Raw genomic sequence first — 22480 nt, forward strand, 5'->3', positions numbered from 1 at the left:
AAACCTTTTGATTCAATTACATTTATTCATTAGAGAAACAAATTGCCAAAAAACTCAGATGTTAGTAAGGTGTATTTATTTAGCCTTCTTTATAAGAACAGAGCAGAAAGTTCAAACATGATTTAAAAAGACAAAAAAACTCATTAAAGCAATATATTTTAAAAGATCTTTAGAATAAAGGCCCTCTTATGCTCCCTTAACACATGTAAAAAGGTGGGCCCGTTGTCACATGTCACTGGCTTCATGCTTTTAATGTGTTTATGTTGTTAGACAATGTATCCACTAGAGGGTAGTTCTGAGTAAGATTCCAACTTCAGAGAACAATTCCAGAAAATAACAGTAAGGGCAACGATGGAGGAAATATTGATGATCTGCCTTCTCAGAAAGCACATCATTAAATGGAGGTTGTCTGTTCTCCCATTAAATACATCACAGCATGGGGCTGGAGAAGTTCTGACATGTCTGCCATCATCTTCCTCTTCACAAACATGCTCTACAGTGCAACACTGCCCCACGATTACAGGTGGTATCCTTTCTTTGTTGTGTTGGGGTACACTTCTGCAAGATACCTGATGAATAAAGTTTGCATGAAATGAACACAGAAGACATACATAAGACTTTGTCTCTAGTTGTCTGCATATTTTACGTAGAGCACAAATGGTCCTGAAGAATGCCTTCATTTGCTTTTTAAATGAGTCATGTCTTTCATGAAAACATAAAAACAAATGCAGGTCATTCCACAGTCGAGGTGCAAAAGTCTGGCAACAGCAATCCCGTCCGGTTTTATACATGGTCTTGACGCTACTGGAAGATTTTCATTTGATTACCTGAGGGCTCAAGTTGGGGTAAGTGGCTTTAACAATTCAGCAGAAGGGAGACTGACCATGCAGGTTCCTGAATGTTAAAAAAAAGTCTAAAGTCCAGAGTTACCGGGTCAAAGACAATACAACAGAAGTGATGAGCTTTTCCAGTTAAGGTTCTTGCTGCATGTGAAAAACGGATTACTATAACTTGAATGAGAGGACATAAAAGCATGAATAACCATCTGAAGTTCATATTTCTCTACCAACCTTCTCAGTTTGGAAATATTTAACAGATGATGAAAACAGCTTTTTTACGCTTGTTTTAAGTAACCTTAAAGAGACATTTAATGTTGGAAAACAAAAACTGTATCCCCCCCAGGAATGTTTTGTATTGAGACGATAGACAATAGAATAGATGGCACACTAAATGTGTTGTTTAGTCACAGGAACAATGGAAAATGTTGTTTTGAGTCAGATGTACCATCTGAATTAGTTCAACAGACTGAAAACTTCAATGCTCCAACCTTGTGAAATTTCACAGAAGACTAAGAGCTGTCCAGTTAGCAGAAAATGCCCAACCAGGTAAAACAGCGGGTTTCCCTCTGAGTGTGAGAGCATTTATTTTGTGACAACCTGTTATTTCTTAAAATGAGAATTTCTCCCCACCGAATAAATGTGCCTAAATTATGGGTCGTATTTGTTTTGTGCAGCACTGGCTCCATGCTAAGATGGTGCTGCTGCACTTCAAGATGAGTTTATTTTAAAGCTTTTTCCACATCTTTACCAGTTCTGTCAATACATTTGTAGGGTGCTGTAAGCTGCCAAACTTACTCTCAGCTGTCAAGTGTGGGTTGGGGTGAACGTACAATCATATTGCACCCCATTAAATAATCAGCTCTTTCTAAAAATATGTTGTCATATTGATGTGCAGATTTTAAAGTTATCCCTGACAAAAAAAAAACTAATTAATTTAGGCTAAACAACATAATTCATCATAGATTTACTAAATAAAAAAAAAGATATCAACAAAAACATGTTCTTGCTAGTTGGAATACCCAACCCCTTTTTAGCTAGTCCTCACCCCTTTTAGCTGAAATCATTATAGTGAGATGCTTCTTGTAGACTCTTCTACCAGTCTCTGGCATCAGTCTGGGAAAGGTTTACTCCACTCCTCTCTTTTAGCTGTGAGATGTTTGTGGGGTTCCTAGCATGTACAGTCCATTTCAAGCACCTAGATAAGGTCAGGAATCTGGGCTTTGGCTCAGCCTAGGGCTTTCCATTTCTTAATCCTCAGCCGGTCTTTTGGAGATTTAAGTTGCACCTTTTGGGTTGTTGGTCACTGATTGTTTGCAGTGGTGATGGATAACTTTCGAGGATCAGATCAGAGGAACTGTTAAGGTCGGGCCCTTTGGAGATAAGGTTAGAGAGTCAAGGTTGAGATGGTTTGGACATGCTCTGAGTAAGTGTATAGTTAGTGGATGCTTGGATACTGGAAGAGAATGTTGGAGATGGAGCTTCCAGTTAAGACAAAAAGAGGAAGACATTAGAGAAGATTCATGGACATTGTGAAGGAGGACATGGAGATGGTTGTAACAGTTAAAGAGGCAAAGGATATTGTGGGATGAAGGCAGGTGATCCACTGTGGTGACCCCTGATGAGAACAGCCAACAGAAGAAGAATGTCCTAATATGTTTAGAAGACCCACGCTTTTATTGGGTGTCCTAATTTTTTCACATGATTGTACACCCCAGTAGACGTACTGTTTGTGCACATGTAGTCAGACAAATTTATTTTGCAGTGTTTCGTTCTTGTTTTTGACTCCTTAATTGCAGAGAATTTGAGCATTAATGTGACATATTACACAAATAAGACATTTTTGTGATGAAGGGATATCCAAAGGATCCTTCTTGCTTAGTGTGCATTTAAAAATGTTTACCATTGATGTTTTCATGGACAGTAATTAGACTACTGCACTCTGCAGTTTATCCAGGAGGAAACAGATCTCAGACATTAGCTCATATGTCCATCCATGCCAGCTGGAGATCCGAGTGTCACAGGCAGCCAGCAACATGCTGAAAGGAACATCCAGCCATGTAACAGTCTGCTGCTGCAACTAAATTCAGCTACTGATAAAAATAGCGTGTGGGTGGCATGATTTACACAGTATTAATGGTGTCATTTTTAAGTATTTAAATGGTAATGTTTAAAGGTATCATTCAGTGCTTATAGATATGCAGATCATGAGGTAAATCTCTGTTACTTTGGGTTGATCAAGGTACACAGTAATTCACTTCAGCCAGATAGTTGTAATGAAAGATGTTATCACATGTGATCAAACTGCACCTAGTTATCATATTTAAATTTTTTATAATTAACTGAAACTAAGAAACAGGTCTTATTTCTTTAAGAATAACTTTCTTAAGTTAAACCGTTCATTAGTTATTTTCTAATTAATATAGTGATAATTTCATTATCGCTTTTGAGTAATTAAGTAGTACAGTTACATATGGAAGGAAAGTAATATAGTTGCCTTTGTTTCTAAAAGAAATATATTGAACATATTCATTGAATAGATCAACTCCCCACCTGCACTGCCGTTCCCCACCTTAAAAAAACACTTTCATGAAGTTCATCAAAGCAATTGTGTCCATAGAAACTTTCATAAGAAAATAAATCTACTTCAGAGTGAAAATTAAAAGTCTCGCAGCTTCCAGTTACTCAGCACATGAAATGTTTTGGTGGTAATGGATTGATTTTGTTCCCTGCACTGTGCAGACTCACATAAATCCACTCTAACAAAAGGGGGATGGTGGTAAACACAATGTTGTGAGACATTTAGCTTCCAGGTGGATATCGAACTTGAAGTCAGCTTGTTATCCCGGCCAATTACCCAGATATTTGCTGCCGCCTGTGTGACCTTCCTCCAAAGTTCTGCTATGCTGTTGGTGTGATTCACTATTTCTGCTCCTTTCCTTTCCCAGTGCTCCGTGACATGTGGAGAGGGGACAGAAAGGCGACTGGTCACCTGCCGGATTGGAGATCAGTGTTCTGGGGATAAACCTGAGGCGGTGAGGCCATGCCGACCCGGACCGTGCCATGGTAAGTATAGAAGAGAATAAATGGCAGTGTGTGTGACATCATCATCTAGGCATTCCCAATTTGTTTAATGGAACAGTAATATTAATGTATGTAAACTTCTGAATTTGAAGAAAGTTAAACATTGATATTCTGGTGTTAGCAAACTGAAATAATTTTTGTAAGTTCTAACTGATCTACAATGGAAAAAGTCTTGTCTGATTTCATGTCAGACAGTTACAGAAGAGGTTGTGTGTTTCTGTCTACAGTGTACATTTATCTGCATTCTACTGTATCATCTACATCTTCTGAGATCATCTTTATTTCCATTGAAAACTGAAAAAAAAATCACCTGGATTGTAGTGCATGGAGCCAAAAATTAAAAAACCTTTAAACATTGCTGTGTAAAGAGTTACTGCAAAACTAAACCAATGTTGAGAGCACAAAAAATAAGAACCTCATTGGACAGAGCCTCCAGGATCCTGACATAATCGCTAACTGCACAGCAGCATGTTTCAATTTTGATTGAATATCCGGATTCTCGCTAACTGAATTAGGTTTTAGAGAGAAAGTACGACTGCAGAGCCCAGTATATCTGTTGAGATTTTCTACATATAAAAAACGAGGAGAGGAACAAGGAAAATATCACCTTTTTATTGATTAAGCTGATTAAATGTGAGGTGTCTATTTCAAAGGTTTCTAAGGGAAAAGTTGAAATATACTTTTTTCAATAACTATAGTGAGGTTCTGGATTTAAATTCCTTACTTCTTTATTATTTGGAAAGAAGACACACACAGATGAACAAAAGCCACATTTGGTTTGGTTATGAAATAATAATAATTCATATTTTATCATTTTTAGGGTCAGTCAATCAAAACAAAAAAATATCTAGTTTTAACAAATAATTTGTGTAAAATATTTTTTTTACACTTTTAAAAGTGTTTTGCTATTTCTGCCATTAACTTACATATTTTTCCACGCTTAAATAGTTTTTTTGTGGTGCCTTAATGCATCAGTGGCACAGGAATTAAATGCTGCCAAATACCTTCTTCTTTTGAATTAGTATGTTTGAAAATTGTTCTGTTATCCTAATGCTCTGCAGCAGCAGTAATGCTTCCTAAGTGGTTTCAAACATCAGCACATATTCCTAAGTTAGATTTAAAAAAAAAAAACCTCCTACTATGACTCAGATTTATGAATAGTGAGGGACATCATGAACCAGAGCCAACACAGAACCTTCTTGGAATTATTTTGTACAGTTTTAAAAGAAATCAAGGCGCTGTTCTCACCCCAGCAGAGCTCTCTTTTTCTGAAAGTGCAGCTAATGATCTGTACATAGCCCCTCACAGGGCTCTTGAGTCTGAACAAAAGCAGCACCTTTGCTTATTGATGCTTTTCCTGCCTCAGTCCTATTAGGGTGATGTGTACTAAACAGCCATTGTATTCCTTTTGTGTGACTTTCAGATGAGCCATGTAGTGGAGACAAATCTATCTTCTGCCAAATGGAGGTGTTGGCAAGATACTGCTCTATTCCAGGCTACAGCAAACTGTGCTGTGACTCGTGCAGTAAGCGCAGTGGAAGCTTGTCTCTGCTCTCAGAGGCAGCTGAGATGGAGGAACATGCCCGCTTCGGATCAGCCTCCCAGCTACTGGAGACATTAATGGCCAACGCTCCTCAAAGTGGCAAACTAAGCTCAGGAAAAGGATCTGCCAAGCAAGGAAACGCTGCAAAACGCATCACAACACCAGCTCCACTAAGGAAAGCCCAGCCAAAGACTTCTACAGCACCGAGGAGAGTTCCACGAGATTTAAATCTTAATCCATCTTTTCTGAAAGACCTAGAGGGTCAAAGATCTGGCAGTTTGACCGGGTGTCGGTGGCCTACATCATATTCTAGAGTTGAGAGATGAAAGCCAAACCCCTTTAGGACTCCTCATGGACAGTAGATTTTCCAGCCTCATCCTGAGTCTTCGCACACCAAATACATCACAGATGGAGAGACAGATAGTAGGAAGGTGAAAAGAAAAGTGCTGGTTCACTTTTTGTTTTTATTGATATCAAGCTCCCTTTTGTCCCTGAAATGGATTTTAAATACCACGCTGACATTTTAAAGATAGCTTCCATACTCTTTGAACTGAAAAGAGTACTGAAAAGTCCGTATGATCCAAAGGTAATCTCATTATAGTTAAATTACATTACCAAATGGTTTAATGCAGAATAGCTAAAAGAAGTCTTTGTTTGTTAGTTTGAGTCCAGCGTTTATAGTTTTTACAAAGAAATTGCTGCTTTATTCAAAACCCAGTCTGGACTTTTGGAACAAGGCACTGATGTCTTCTTTGTGGTCACTTTAAGCAATGAAAACCTCAGTGACATGTTTGTGGAAGTTCATGTATTTCTTATCTGATTGGTTTGTTGTCCCGTTCCTATCATAAAGGAGATAAAGCTCCTTTGGATGAAAAGCCAAATTTAGACACTACAATGTTCATCCTCAAAGAATGTTTTTGGCAAAAGAAAATCTCTGGTCATGAGCTTGAATCATCGGTCTGCTGTCATTCATTGTGTCCGACTCTCTGCCAGACATTTTAGCACTCTAACGACTAAAGATGACCTACAACAAATATCAAGCAGTGCTGAAACATTTTGCAATTTTTTCTTTTTTACTCCTCGCCGTTTATAGTCTGAATCTCAATAATAAGACCATTAACACATGCACTTGGTTTTCCGTCAGTGCTGGGCTGTTTTGTCAGTCAGATGTTTTAGCAGCGATTCTGCTGCAGCAACAAATACAGTCTGGTATCTTTCGTTTTACATTGTCAGTAGAGATCACTTTTTGATTTTCGAAATTGCACAGTGTGCTTAAAGGTTAACAGACGCTGCTCCATCAGATGTTTAATAGATAAAGGAGAGAACAGCTGCAGCAGCATGTAATAATTCAATCTGTGCAAGGTACAGATTTCATGACGCATTTGTAAGGCTTGATAAAATAAAGTGTTTTGAAGTATTATTTTTATTTAGTCATGTTGGTGCTGCTCTCATAATTCATTTTACTCAAATTTGATATCTTGCTTAAAGTTATTTCTAAAATTCCTTAGTTGTTCAAAAAGATGTGAAGTGATAATAAAAACCCCTTTCCTTGAATTGCCAATTTTCTTGCCAGAGAAAAAAACATTTAGAAACTTGACTTCAAATTGAAGTTCACAATAATTCAAGTTCAAATTAAAATGACCCAAAAGGTGTAATTTTAACCCATTAGAAAAAATGTTTTAGTGTGTATAGATTGAATTGTACTCCCTTTTAGATTGATTTGTATTTTTGCACAGCGGTGCCTTGCAATTTCTATGGCAGTTGGTTTTGAATGGTATTTCTAACTCCTCAGCACATAAAAATATCAGTATTAGCTTGGGAAATCAAGAAACTTTGAAATATTTGTTTTGGCTAGGGTAGTGTGGCTAGTGTGTTCGATAATGGTGCCTTTAACATCAATAAAAATGGCAGTTATCTTAAAATAATTATAAAATGCTATATATTATAAATATTCTGATTATCTTCTTATTACTAATATTTTTGTTTGCTTTCCTAAGACGGTAGCGTTCCTCTATTCTTTACCTTAACCAAAACAACCAGAGAAGGTCAGCTTAACTCGCTGTAAAAGCTCTGGCTCTGTCTAAAATAAAATCTACCAAGGAGAACATCAGATTCAGCTTTATTTGCCACGTTTGTTCACAAATGCAAGGAAATTTACTCCTGTTCCACTTTCAGAGTCTGTATGAAAATCACATTTCTGTCCGTGTTGACATGATAGCATCACGCGGTTGCTGCAGATTTGTTGCTGCGCATCCATGATGTGAATCCCCTGTTCCACCACGTCCCAAAGGTGCTATAGTTGATCTGGTGACTGTGGAAGCCATTGGGGAACAGTGAGCTCACTGTCATATTGAAAAAGTGGTGGATCATGTTGCTGGATTCAGCCCTCACAGTCAACAGCAATCCTTAATTGCTACAAAGGTTAGTATACAAAGGCAAGGCAGGATGGACACATGCAAAGGCATGTGTCCATCCATGGTGGGTCAGAATTACACCAAATTCTGACCCACCATCAGAAAGTCGCTGCTCAAATCATGTCATATCTTAGGACAACATGCTTTAAATTTGTTTTTGTTCAATTTTGGTGACCTTGTGTGATTTTAAACCTTAGTTTTTTTCTTTCTTAGCTAACAGGACTCAGATGGTATTCCAGTTACCTTTGTGGTTACAAGTGTTTATTTGAGCTACCGTTCCCTTTATCATCTCAAACAAGTCTTCCTATTCTTTTCTGACATTAGCAAGGCAGTTTTGTCCACACAACTTCCATTCACTGGATATCCTCTTTATCTGACCATTATTTGTAAATCTGAGAGATGGTTGTGCACGGAAATCCCACTGGATCTGCAGTTTCTGAAATACTTGGACCAGCCAATCTGACACCAACAACTATGCCAAGTTCTAAATCCCGTAAATCCCCATTTTTTCCTGTTCTGCTGCTTAGTCTAAGCTTTAGCAAGCTGTCTTCACCACATCTAGATGTTTAAATGTGTTCAATTGCTGCCATTTCTTTGACTGATTCGCAGTTTGAATTAAGTAGCTACTGAACAGGTGTACCCCATAAACTGGCCAGTGAGTATATGTCTCATCTGTTTTCATTATATCTCAAAACTATTGGTCAGATCACAAAACTTAAAGACCATTTGTAATACAGTATTTCCAAAATGAATATTCTATTAAAAGGGGGCAAGTGGCTCCCTTTTTAATATCTTAACATATTAAAAAGACATTATCTTACTAAATTAGCCAACATCCCTCTAGCTTATCTGTTTTTAAAATAACAAGATATTTTCTTCTCTGTTAAATGATTCACCAAGGATCACTATCTTATTCTACTTTTTGATGGTTTTAACAAACTCAGGTTTTGACAAGAGCAAGAACATAATGCTAAAAGCTAAGCAGACACATAAATTAGGATGTGTTGCTAAATAAGTATAACCAGCCGTTATTACATCCTTTGATGTCAAAACATTGTGTAACAGCTCATTGAAGAGACATTAAATTAAGCTGCAAACACTCTGTTTCCTATCTTGCCTTGTATGCAGGCATATTGAAAAATGTGACGTGGGTTTAAATGTGATAATAAGAAGGGGATTTTGTGGAACATACTGTTAAAGTATTTGAAGTATGTGTTGCTGTTGATGCTGTTCTGAATAGTTTATTGTAATCAAGGGTGTATAATTCAGTGCTCAGCCTCGTCAGAATGGGGTGCTTTACTTTTGCCTTGATGTTACCATGTTTAAGGATCAATTTAGCATCTGGAAATACAATTCTGTGGTCAGATAATAATTCACTCAATTAATCTGAAAGTTGGACATGCTATTAGTTCAGTTGCGAGCATACAGCATGTTGAGGTGAGTGAATCGTCATCACTGGAGACAGCGTGGCATAGTGTTAAATAACTGGGTCTTTGCTGTGACATTGATTTGCTGTGACATTGATTGTGTAACAGGGACATATTTGTATGTTATACACGGCGTGTGAGAGATGCATCACTCAAGCAGTAGGATATTTCAACAAACATATTTTGGGAGCTTGGCTTATCTGTATGGATTGCATTTTACACTACAGTGTTAAATGCGTTGTAATGTGGTGCCAGGGCATTATTTTTCTACAGCATCTCGCCTTCATTTGACTTTGAAACGAATGACAGATACACAATAGTGTGACCAGAGTATAAACATAATTAATTGTTAGAGTTTTCAAATATTATTATTTTAAATATGCAAAGGTGCTATCAAGGGTTATAAAGGGTTTTCTAATTTGCAAGTATTTGTTTATAAAATTCATGAACAACTATCAAGGATATCATGTAACATTGGACTGGTGCTTTAAGAGCCAAAGGCTTTATAGACAAGAATGTGCATATATTTTTATGCTAAATTACTATTTAATTTATGTAGGAAATAAGTAGGAAATTTCACTGCTAATTGATTTCCATTTGGCTTTTTTGTGTTCAAGGTTTAATGCTCAGCTGTTGTTGGATGAGAGGTACATCCGGGAATAATTTATGTAGGAAATAAGTAGGAAATTTCACTGCTAATTGATTTCCATTTGGCTTTTTTGTGTTCAAGGTTTAATGCTCAGCTGTTGTTGGATGAGAGGTACATCCGGGAATAATTAGTTTTTACCATATTTTTAAGAATTAAAGGTAATATCGTCTACAATAACAAAATATTCGTCCAGCCTCTTTCTAAAAGCTTTTAGAATGAATTTGGTTTATTTTAAACAGCTTAAATAAATGTATTGTGAAATAACTTAATAGATGTAGAATATAAACTTACACATTCCACTTAATTCATGGTGTCACTGTTTTGCTAAACAAAATGCTCTAAAAAGACGTAAACGTAGATTTTAGAGCCTGAAGAAAAGAAATGTCATGAAGTCAATCTGGTTCAAAATGTTTAAGTTGAACATTTTGATAAAGGTTGTTGTATGTTTCTTTTTTTTTCTTTTTTTTACCAAAACCAAGCCAAACTAAGTACAATAAGCTAGACTTTCAAAAGTATCTTCCTGTCTATGAAACATGTTCTCTCCTGAATTCTTTCTGGTGGACAAAGGTTCTGCACAAAGAAAGCTATTTATTTTGAAAATGGATTTCCTCACAACCACCATGCATCTGACTGCAATAGCCAAAGACACAGCTTTGTGTTTTCAGCAAAGTAATAGTTTCCAGCTTTTCACACTAACTCCTGTGTGCCAATGTACAGTATAGAACATGTAGATAGCATTGAGTGCATAGATATTTATTGAAAGTCAAAGGGGTCTGCTTTTTTACAGTCTTTGCAGTTAGCAGAAGCAGGTATATCATGGAAATCAAATCCCCTTTTGTCAAACAAACAAAAAGAAATGTGACAGAAAAGAAATGACGTTGTGTTTTGCAAACAGGTGTGAATATACACGCTGTTTTGAAATGCTTCACTTGTCAGAAGGCTGTTTTTTCACAGCTGTTTAGAAATTTGACTGTACATCAAAGCATGTACTGACTAATCAGACAAATGTTTTACTTTAACTGATAAAACATCAACAGTGTACTGAACAAGCAACATTTTTATACCCTTTGCCTTTATTAGTTTTACATTTTCCTCCCCCCTTCCATTTTAATTGCTTCCTTTAAAATGTTGCTGCTAATGTTTTAGAGAGCTTGTAATAATAGGATAGTTGTAGATAATAAAATGACAATCCCTGAGCTGCAGACAGATGTTATAGCATAGGATTCTCCATGTACTGTATAAATACTGTTGTTTTATCCGTGCTTCAGAGCATTCATTTGCATTGACCCTCAGCTTCTGCTCTGTTTGCTTTTTATTGTATTTGTGTAGATGGAAGTGTACACTACTGATGCTGTTTGTTGTGTTGGGGAGCACGTAGCAATAAAGGATTTCATGAATTTATGTGATTTCTTGGTTTTAGGCTCTCTGTACACTCATCTTAAGTCTAGGTCACAGAAACAGAAAAATGCTAATAAAATATATTGAAATACGATATCATACAAAGTCAGAATTTACTCTCAGCATGTAAAATGTTCCACACACTCAGTTCTATGAACTTTATATTCAAGGCAAAAACAAAGTTTTTGTTGCAGTGACATACATTGAGCCAAACCTTAACCACAGAAAAAGCTGGAATTCACATGATGTCTTGTGAATTGATGTCATGAGAATTCTTGCTTTAGCGGCATATATCATAGTTTTTTACAATTTTTCCTGTTTTGGCTTCGTGTTTGCGTATAGCTCACGGTAGCCATGTTCATTTGTATGTCTGAAACTGACAATGTTTAAACAAAAAAGTGTGAAAGGAAAAAAACTGGAGTGATGATGTTACATTTGGAAATAATGCCTAAACAAAATTAGTGATTGCAAAGATAGAATTTGAGCTCAGAAAGTACATATTTATATGATTATTCATCCAGTGACAAGGATAAATGTCTGACAGCAGTAGATTGGAGACTTAACAAACCAGCACCCTGGATAGGGATTTGAAAGCACCGCAAGTCCAGTCTGCCAGTAATTCCCTGCAGTGCTGAATGTCAGCATATGATAAAAACTGTAATTTAGAGAGAAAAAAACTGTAATTTAGAGAGAAAAAAACTGTAATTTGAAAAGCAAAACAATTTGGCAGATTTCAGGTACATGCTGTAATTTATGCTTCAGTTCTGACCAGCATTGCATCTCTGGTAACTATCAGTGTCAGCATTTCAAACTGTGTCACCAGGATACTTTACATTAGAAGGCCACACAGTTATTGTGCAAGTCTCACTTTTCTCATGATCAGTCTACATCTTACTAGTGAGGTTTTAACTACATTAATGTAGCTTTCAAGACTTTATGCCGAGGACACCAGCTGCCAGGCCTCTCAAACTCCATGTTTCCTTAAAAGATAATCTTTGTCGCAAAAGTGCCCACTACTTGCATTTTATAAATGTTAGGCAAACGAGAAATGTTTGTTGGGTATTAAGTGTTTGCTTTCAGCATTTTCTTTAATCCTGTCCTGATAATTAAATATTTTTATCAGGTTTTCCATTGTCAGTTGGACTAAAATTCTAAGCAAGTATAGGTGCATCTCAATAAATCAGAATATCTTTGAAAAGGTTATTTATTTCAGTGATTTCATTAAATCTAAATCAAATGTCGTTCATTAAACATAAGGACACATTTCAAGCAATTGTTTCTGTTATGTTACGGCCTACTCAAACATAGGTAAAACTAACTACATGTCCAGCAGGCAGTCACTGACACCCTCCGCAAAAGTCTGCATTTCTCCCCGGCCAATCATCCTTCAAGGCTCCGCTTTAAAAGATCTTCATCCATGGAACCCTCCGTTCTGATAGGAAATGTAGATTAGATTCAAGTATAATACAGGAATATATAAACAATTACTATCATTATGTCCAGATTTACACAGACGCATCAAAAACAGATGAAAAAGTAGGAGTAGCATTTGTAATACCAGAATTTAAAATAAAAGTAGGAAAAAGAATTACAGATGGATTATCAGTATATTCAGGAGAATTATTAGCCATATTGCTAGCAGAGCAGTGGGTGGAGGATATAAAACCATTAAAAACAATCATTTGTTCAGACTCAAGTTCAGCATTAATTCAATTCAATTCAGTTTTATTTATATAGCACCAATTCACAACACATGTTGTCTCAAGGCACTTCACAACAGTCACGTTCATACATTCCAATTAATACTAACAATTGAACAGTGCAGTCGGAGTTAGCTTTTTATTCAAATTGGATAAAAAGTTTTTCTATCTAAGGAAACCCAGCAGATTGCATCCAGTCAGTGACTTGCAGCATTCCCTCCTCCCGGATGAGAATGTAGAGACAGTGGACAGTCACTGGTGTTGACTTTGCAGCAATCCCTCATACTGAGCATGCATGTAGCGACAGTGGAGAGGAAAAACTCCCTTTTAACAGGAAGAAACCTCCAGCGGAACCAGGCTCAGTGTTAGCGGCCATCTGCCACGCCCGACTGGGGGTTTGAGAGAACAGAGCAGAGACACAAAAAGAACAAAAAAGCACTGATCCAGAAGTACTTTCTATGGGAAGGAAAAGTAAATGTTAATGGATGTAGCTCCTTTAGTCGTGTCACCTAGAAAGAAAGAACAGATAAACTCTGAGCCAGTTTTCAAGCTTAGAGACTGAAAGAGAGCACTTATAATTAGTTACAGTAAAAGCTCAGTCAATTTCCATGTCTAGGAGAGAGAAAGGGTTAAACTCTAAAAGACAGGGCTATGTGGATCATCGGTAGAGGGTGAGCATTACGTTTTGGCCAGCAGAAGTTTGGACGATTTCCCTCTCCAGAAAGGTGTCACAGGTAGACACAGAGTCAGGCCAGGTGTAGCTTCTAGGAAGAGAAAAGAGAGAACAAGGTTAAAAGCTGAAATAACAGCAAACAATGCAAAATTGGAGAGTAGTGTGAGAATGTAGCGAAGAGGGTGAAAGTGGTCGTTATGTCCTCCAGCAGCCTAAGCCTATAGCAGCATAACTACACAGATAGTTTCAGTTCAGATTATTTAGTTATTATTATTTACAACAATGTCGTCTCAAGGAACCCCACAAAGGGTCCCACTGATGGTCATTGTTATACTAAAAACCACAAGGATTGGGATACCTCTCTCTGTCAGACTGATCACAACCATCGGAAAAGAGAAGGGGGTCAGACAGGTAGCAGAAATGGAGGGTGTGTTTGCACCTCAACCATAACTGAGCCGGTTTAGGCTACACCTGACTTCCCCTTATTCCAACCAACAGGGAGGGAGGACGGCTGATAACTAAAGGATCTGCCTCCCATTCTACATCTAGAGACTAGGAACCACCAGTAAACCTGCAGTCTGAGAACGAAGTGCTCTGTTAGGAACATATGGAACAATCAGATCTCTGATGTATGATGGAGCTAGATCATTAAGGGCTTTATATGTGAGGAGGAGAATTTTAAATTCTATTCTGGATTTAACAGGGAGCCAATGAAGGGAAGCTAAAATAGGAGAAATATGATCTCTCTTTTTAATTTTCATCAGAACTCTTGCTGCAGCATTTTGAATCAGCTGAAGGCTTTTAACTGCATTTTGTGGACATCCTGATAGTAAAGAATTACAATAGTCCAGCCTTGAAGTAACAAATGCATGGACTTGTTTTTCAGCGTCACTCCTGGATAGGATATTTCTAATTTTGGCAATGTTCCTAAGATGAAAGAAGGAAATCCTAGAAACCTATTTAATATGGGATTTAAATGACATGTCCTGGTCAAAAATAACACCAAGGTTTTTTACTTTATTATCAGAGGTCAATTTAATGCCATCCAGGTTAAGCGATTGACTAAGCAGTTTCTTTTTTAAAGACTCCGGTCCAAAGACGACAACTTCTGTCTTGTCTGAATTTAGAAGCAAACAATAACGTCATCCAAGTTTTTATATCTTCAAGACATGCTTGTAGTCTATCTAACTGGTTGGGCTCATCAGGATTTATGGATAAGTAAAGCTGAGTATCATCAGCGTAACAATGAAAATGTATCCCAAGCTGCCTGATAATTTCACCTATTGGAAGCATATATATATTAAAGAGAATTGGCCCAAGTACTGAACCCTGTGGTACTCCACAATTACCCGTGGAGTTTAAAGATGATTTATCATTTACATGAACAAACTGGAATCGGTCAGACAGATAAGATTTAAACCAGTCTAGCGCTGTTCCCCTGATCCCTACAGGATATTCCAGCCTTTTTAAGAGAATATTATGGTCGACTGTATCAAATGCAGCACTGAGATCTAACAGAACCAGAACAGACACAAGTCCATTATCTGAGGCCATAAGAATATCATTAGTGACTTTCAGCAGAGCTGTTTCAGTGCTATGATGAGCTCTGAAACTTGACTGAAACTCTTCAAACAGGTCATTGCTGTGTAAATGCTCACACATTTGATTATCAACAATTTTCTCAAGAATTTTAGATAAGAATGGAAGATTGGATATAGGTCTGTAATGTTTCAAATCATCTCGATCAAGCGAAGGTTTCTTAAGTAAAGGTTTAATTACAGCTAACTTAAAAGCCTGTGGTACATATCCATTTACTAAAGATAGATTAATCATATCTAAAATGGGGCTGGTATTCAGAGGGAACACTTCCTTAAATAATTTGGTTGGGATTGGGTCTAACATACAAGTTGAAGGTTTAGATGAAGCTAATATTTCTGATAACTCAGGAAGCTTCACAGGATCAAAACAGTCCAAACACAAATCAAGTTCTGCAGTTATTTCCAATGTTGTCTCACTTGCTGAGGATGAAGTAATCATCTTCGGGAGTATGTCAAAGATTTTCTTTTTAATAGAATCAATTTTATTTAAGAAGAATCCCATAAAGTCATGGCTGCTAAGAGCTAAGGGAATGGATGGCTCAACAGAGCTATGACTCTGTGTAAGTTTAGCAACTGTACTAAAGAGAAACCTAGGATTATTCTTGTTCTCTTCTATTAATGATGAGAAATAAACTGTTCTAGCTTGGCAAAGTGTCTTTTTATACAACAGTAGGCTATTTTTCCAGATTAAGCAGGAATCCTCTAGGTGTGTAGGGCGCCATTTTCTCTCCAATTTTCTAACATTGTGCTTTAAAGTACGCAGCTCTGAATTAAACCAAGGAGCTAGCCTCCTATTAATGATTACCTTCTTTTTCAAGGGGGCTGCATTGTCTAATGCATCACGCAATGATGAAGAAACACTATGAACAAAAGTATCAATTTGTGAAGTGGCAGAAACAGAATTATTGCCCTCCATTGTGCTTTTCAATGATAATGAGGAAATTAAAAGTGGAACAGATTCTTTAAAGGTCGTTACAGCATCGCCTGATAATGATCTACTATAATGAAATTTTCTTTCAGGTGTGGAGTACTCGGTTAAATTAAACTCAAAGGTTATTAAGAAATGGTCAGACAGGACAGGGTTATGAGAGAATATTGTTATGTCTTTACACTCAATGCCATATGTCAGCACAAGGTCCAGAGAATGAAGACAAAGGTGGGTAGGTTTGTTAATGTTTTGATCAAAGCCAATTGAGTCTAAGATAGCATTAAATGCTATATTTAGGCTATCACTTTCAGCGTCTACATGAATGTTAAAATCCCCCACTATAATAACTTTATCTGTATTTAACACTAAATCAGATAAAAGGTCTGAAAACTGATCTAAAAATTGAGAGTAAGGGCCTGGTGGACGGTACAAAACAACAAACAGAAGAGGTTTTAGTGCTTTGCAATTTGGATGAGGAAAACTAAGGATTAAATATTCAAAAGAGTTGTAGCTATTGATTGGTCTGGGACTAATCAATAAATCGGACTGAAAGATGGTTGCTACTCCTTCTCCTCGCCCAGTAATTCGAGGAATGTGAAAATTTAAATAATTAGTAGGAGTTGACTCATTTATAGTAACATAATCCTCTTGCTGCAGCCAGGTTTCTGTGAGGCAAAGTAAATCAATCTGATTGTTACAAATCACAATGTCTTTGAAGAGAGAGAGATCTTATGTTCAGTAAGCCACATTTAATTGTTTTATTTTTCTTTTCGGTCTGAGTTGTGTTTATTTTTATTAGATTTTCCTGATTTCCTCCTTTTAGATTATTTTTTAATCTATTCAATTTTGGCCATGGGCGAGACACTGTCTTAATAGGGTAATGGGTGGGTAGCAGTACAGAAGCTGCAGAGAGGAGTGTTAAACTACGACCCTGTTTCCTGGTCTGAACCCTGGGTTGTCAGAGTTTTGGAGAACTAATAAATTAGGCCAGATTCCTAGAAAAAAGAGCAGCTCCATCCAAAGTAGGATGGATGCCGTCTCTCCGTATCTGACCAGGTTTTCCCCAAAATGTTCGCCAATTATCAATGTAACCCACATTATTTTCTGGACACCACCTAGAAAGCCAGCGGTTGAATGACAGCATGAAGCTAAACATGTCGTCACTGGTCAGATCGGGGAGGGGACCAGAGAAAATTACGGAGTCCGACATTGTTTTGGCAAACTTACACACCGAAGCAACACTAACTTTGGTGACCTCCGATTGACGTAACCGGGTGTCATTACCGCCAGCGTGAATAACAATATTTCTGTATTTACGCTTATCCTTAGCCAGCAATTTCAGGAAGGATTTGATGTCGCCCGTTCTGGCCCCTGGCAGACATTTGACTATGGTCGCTGGTGTCTCTAGTGCCACGTTTCTGACTATGAGGCTGCCAATTACCAGAGTTGGCTTCTCAGCGTGTGTCACTGAGCGGGGAAAATCTGTTAGAAACGCAGACGGGTTGGTGGTGACCTGTGGGCTGGGATCTAGGACTATGCTTTCTACGTACTGTCACCAGCCGGCCTGAGGCCCAGGCTGCGCGTGCTCTGCTGGAGGACTGCTATGGGGAGCTACCCTCGGTGGCTCCGCGCTGGCTAAGGGGCCTCGGCTATCTGCTGGTTTTTCAACAGCGCGGAGCCGGGCCTCCAATTCCGACACCCTCGCCTCCAAAGCTACAAAAATGCTACATTTATTACACGTCCCATCATCACTAAAGGAGGCAGAGGAGTAACTGAACATCTGGCACAGAGAGCAGGAGAGAGGAGGAGATTCAGAGAGAGAAACAGCAGAACGGGTAGCCATGGTGGAGCTAAAGCTAAGCTAGCGACCCCTTACCACTACTAGAAAAACCGTGTAAACACGCAGAGTCCCCAAACGTTAAAAGTAGCAACAGAAAGTATGTGTTTTAACGTGCTTATGTATTAGAACAAGTAAGAGATATCACAGTAGAGAGAAATCAAATCAAACGAGAGAGCTTCACACCGCAAAAAATTCACCAACAGCAAAAACAGGAAGTGCACTAGTCACAGCATATTTTAATAACTGATATCTTCAACTGTACAATCATTGCACGCTGGGCTTATTGTCTATATGACCACTATAGCAAGCTAGCATTAGGTAGCATTAGCTTACCCTCATACGTCCACTTGCTCGTACCCTTCAATTTGATACCGCTTATTAGGTTTAAAACGTAATAATTCAGAGGGTAGACCAGACATTTTGTTGAAAATAAAACATACTTTATTTAGAATACAAAGGATGGGGTTAATATTAGTGTTTTTATGGGTACCAGCACATGTAGGAGTTGGAGGGAATGAGATGGCAGACAGGATGGCAAAGAAGGCAACACAAAACAACATTAGCTTTATAATTAATATTAGTAGGTCAGAGGCAAGAAATAGAATTAAACAGAGAATCAGGAAAGAGTGGAAAAAAAGGTGGGATGATGACAGGAAAGGAAGATGGTTTTACAGAATCAACAAGGTAGTAGGAGAAGTAAGAACTGGAAGAAGGAGCAGACAAGAGGAAAGGTTAATTATGGACATACAGGACTTAATTCTACAATGTTCAATATAAAGAAACATAATACAGGAAAATGTGATCATTGTGGAGAGGAGGAAACAATAGAACATGTAATATTGAAGTGTCAGAAATATGAACAAGAAAGAACAATTTTAAGGTTGTTATTCCTGTTATTCCATCATGGATCTTTGGACAGGCTGAAGTTGATTTAAACTTACTGAAAAAAGGGAGACAGTTAGGAAGGAAAGAGGTGGAAAGTTATATCGAAAAAGAATATTCAGAATATATACAGATGCTTCTAAAATGTTAAATAATAAAGTAGGTATAACATTTGTAATTCCGGATTTAAATATTATGAGAAATAAAATAATAACAGATAAATTGACAGTGTATACAGGTGAATAAATGGCTATTTTAATGGCTTTAGAATGGATTGAAGAAACAAAACAGAGGGAGGTTTTAATTTGTTCAGATTCAAGTAGTGCATTAATAAGTATTCTAGAGTTAAATTCAGAATCAAGGCAAGATATTATATTGGACATAATTAACTCAATTTTTAGGATAAAAAATTATGGTTCTCATGTTAAACTAGTTTGGATTCCTGCCCACATTGGTGTGGTAGGAAATGAGTTGGCTGATAGTTTTGCTAAGAGTGCAGCAAAAAAGAATATGGTTGATTTAAATATTAAAATAAGTAAAAATGAGGTAAAGAATATTATTAAAATGTATATCAAGAAGAAATGGCAAGAACAGTGGGATAGAGGAGGCAATGCTAGATTTTATTATAGCATCCAAAAAAAAGTTGGGGAATTTAGGAAATGTAATAGAAGTAAAAAAGAAGAAGATATTATATCTAGAATAAGGTTTGGACATACAGGATTAAATAGTACTCTTAAAATAATTAATAAACATAATACAGGTTGTTGTAATTATTGTGGAAAATTAGAAACAGTGCAACACATTTTTTTAGAATGTAATAAATTGTTCAGGAAAGAGATGTATTACTTAGAGATTTAAGTAGGAATAAAAATAAATTAGACATTAGGGACTTGTTTCAGAGATCATCTGGAGATGTAGTTTTTCACAGTATTTTTTAGTTTTCTAAGAAGAGCAGGTATTATGGGAAGATTATAATAGTTAAACGTCTGGTCCATACTCCTATCTGGATGGTGGCTGTAATGCACCTAAAGGTTGTTTGCAAACCGCTAAAAAAAAAGAAAAAAGAAAGAAGAACCCTCCGTTCTGCAGCTGAACTTTGACTTCAGTCTGACGATCTGGCCGCTCCTCGCGTTGTTCGCTACGGATCTTCGCCCTCCTTCCTCCTTTCTAGCTCGCAGAACCCCTCGCCTGGCCTCCCGCTTTGGCGTCCATTCTCCCAGTCCAGATCGTGCTGCATGTCTCCCAACTCCGATCTGGATTTATCCCGCCTCGCTCAGCTCTCCGCGCTTCTGCTGCAGCATGATTCTCTCCCTCCACCTCCTCCACCTTCCACCTCATCTGGAAGCGCCCGAAAATCCTCCTGCCAAGCATCGCTGAGGTTGATCTCCTCCACCCTGGCTCCTGCTCCACATTCCTGCCTGTTTTCTGCATGCAGCTTCTCCTCTGATCTTCTACTCTCAAACCGATCCTCCCCCACCTCAAACTTCGACGTTTTCTTCTTCTCCAGTCGCCCTCAATCTTCTCCGCTTCATGCATATTGTCCATGGATTCTCACTCAACATCTCCGGAGTTTGCCTCCAACTTGGCTACGTCAGCTTCCTCTCTGCGCTCTCCCGGCGCCCAGCCCGCTCCTTGGCCCCTCCCACCAGGCGTTCACCTCGCTAACGCCCAGCCTAGCTTGTCTCTAGGCTCAGCTGATTCTACATTCTCCACGCCAATCAGGTTGTACCATTTCCTCTCCAATCTCAGTCAGCTTCGTCCTTTCTCCTCCACTCGTTAAGCTCTGCTTAGCTCTTACACTCATCTTCTTATGTTTCCTTTTCCCTCGTCCCTTAGCCAGTTTCTCATCCTTCCTCTTCTACACCTGTCAGGATCACTTCATCCACTCTTCTCACCTCCCTTCTTCCCCTTCATTTCGTCTATCTTTCAGCTCGGTCTTGTTTGGCATGTTTTGAGGGAAGACATATCTAAATTTAACCCTATGATGTTCAAGCCTTCTACGGGCTTCTCAGGTCAGGTAAATTTACTTCCCCTATCAATTTCTTGGTTCCATCTAGAAATTTAGCCTTCTCAGACCTCAAGTTCTATCCTGATCATTTCAAACTCAACCCTAACATACCAAAGGGAAAGGCCCATGTTTTATCTCTACTGTTCGCCTCAATGGCCCATTCTGCCCATCTCAAGCATGCTTGAATCCACTCTTAAAACATTGCAACTTAGCTCGCCCAGCATACCCTTCTTCTCTCTCTAGAAGGAGCCCCGTGTCTGCCTCCTCGTCTTTAAGTTTGAGGCATCTTTAGACTAGTACAACCCGCCTCCTAGTCAGGTCTCAAGTCACCTCCATAGAATTGGAGCGGCTATACAGCAGCAACCCAAGTGTTTTATACAGCTTCCCTCCATCAACTTGGCCGTTGGCCTTCTTCAACCACGGTCGCCAGACTTCCACTCTGTGCTAGCTGTTCAACGATCTCCCAGCTCTTAGGTATGAGCTTCCTGCACTAACTGGTGGTGGTTGGCCTTTCAGTTCTGTCTCTTCTTTCTAATCAGTTTGCTGATTTAACCTTTTTAATCCTCCTAGATCCTCATCCCCCGACATCCTTTAGCTGCAGATCCGTTCTATCTTCACGCCTATTCTTCTCAGTCTCTGCCTCCTTTTTCTTTCCTCTACAGGCATCATCGTTAATTAATTATTTTCTTTCTTAGACCTTCAGCCCCATCTACGCCTTGTCAGGCACTGCCCCATCTACACCTTGTCAGGCACAGCCCCATCTACACCTTGTCAGGCACTGCACCATCTACGCCTTGTCAGGCAGAGCCCCATCTATGCCTTGTCAGGCAGAGCCCCATCTACGCCTTGTCAGGCAGAGCCCCATCTACGCCTTGTCAGGCCGAGCCCCATCTACGCCTTGTCAGGCCGAGCCCCATCTACGCCTTGTCAGGCACTGCCCCATCTACGCCTTGTCAGGCACTGCCCCATCTATGCCTTGTCAGGCAGAGCCCCATCTACGCCTTGTCAGGCAGAGCCCCATCTACGCCTTGTCAGGCACTGCCCCATCTACGCCTTGTCAGGCAGAGCCCCATCTACGCCTTGTCAGGCAGAGCCCCATCTACGCCTTGTCAGGCAGAGCCCCATCTACGCCTTGTCAGGCAGAGCCCCATCTACGCCTTGTCAGGCAGAGCCCCATCTACGCCTTGTCAGGCACTGCCCCATCTACGCCTTGTCAGACAGAGCCCTCTACGCCTTGTCAGGCAGAGCCCCGTCTACGCCTTGTCAGGCAGAGCCCCATCTACGCCTTGTCAGGCAGAGCCCCATCTACGCCTTGTCAGGCAGAGCCCCATCTACGCCTTGTCAGGCAGAGCCCCATCTACGCCTTGTCAGGCAGAGCCCCATCTACGCCTTGTCAGGCACTGCCCCATCTACGCCTTGTCAGGCAGAGCCCCATCTACGCCTTGTTAGGCAGAGCCCCATCTTTGCATTGCCACGCAAACTAACTTAATCCTTTTAAAC

General features: G+C 38.9%; 1 protein-coding gene and 1 long non-coding RNA gene across 6 annotated transcripts in view; one reads left to right on the forward strand and one right to left on the reverse strand.

Moving 5' to 3' along the window:
* adamts3 (ADAM metallopeptidase with thrombospondin type 1 motif, 3) overlaps positions 1-11359 on the forward strand; it is a 230382-nt gene extending 219023 nt beyond the window's left edge. For 4 of the 5 annotated variants that reach the window (XM_047381322.1, XM_047381318.1, XM_047381320.1 and 1 more), the window contains 2 exons: positions 3785-3902; positions 5344-11359. In XM_047381322.1, the coding sequence (XP_047237278.1) occupies positions 3785-3902; positions 5344-5789 (564 nt within the window). In that variant the 3' untranslated portion in view covers positions 5790-11359. The remainder of the gene's footprint in view (positions 1-3784; positions 3903-5343) is intronic. The other variant, XR_007040605.1, reaches the window with a different exon arrangement.
* A 1207-nt stretch (positions 11360-12566) lies between these two features.
* Positions 12567-22480, reverse strand: part of LOC124878321 — a 29871-nt gene continuing 19957 nt past the window's right edge. The window contains exons 5-6 of the long non-coding RNA XR_007040716.1: positions 13734-13815; positions 12567-12783 (exon numbers count right to left, since the gene is read on the reverse strand). This is a non-coding gene — a long non-coding RNA (uncharacterized LOC124878321). The remainder of the gene's footprint in view (positions 12784-13733; positions 13816-22480) is intronic.

The sequence above is a fragment of the Girardinichthys multiradiatus genome, chromosome 12, assembly GCF_021462225.1.
Source record: "Girardinichthys multiradiatus isolate DD_20200921_A chromosome 12, DD_fGirMul_XY1, whole genome shotgun sequence".
NCBI classification, from domain to species: Eukaryota; Metazoa; Chordata; class Actinopteri; order Cyprinodontiformes; family Goodeidae; genus Girardinichthys; species Girardinichthys multiradiatus.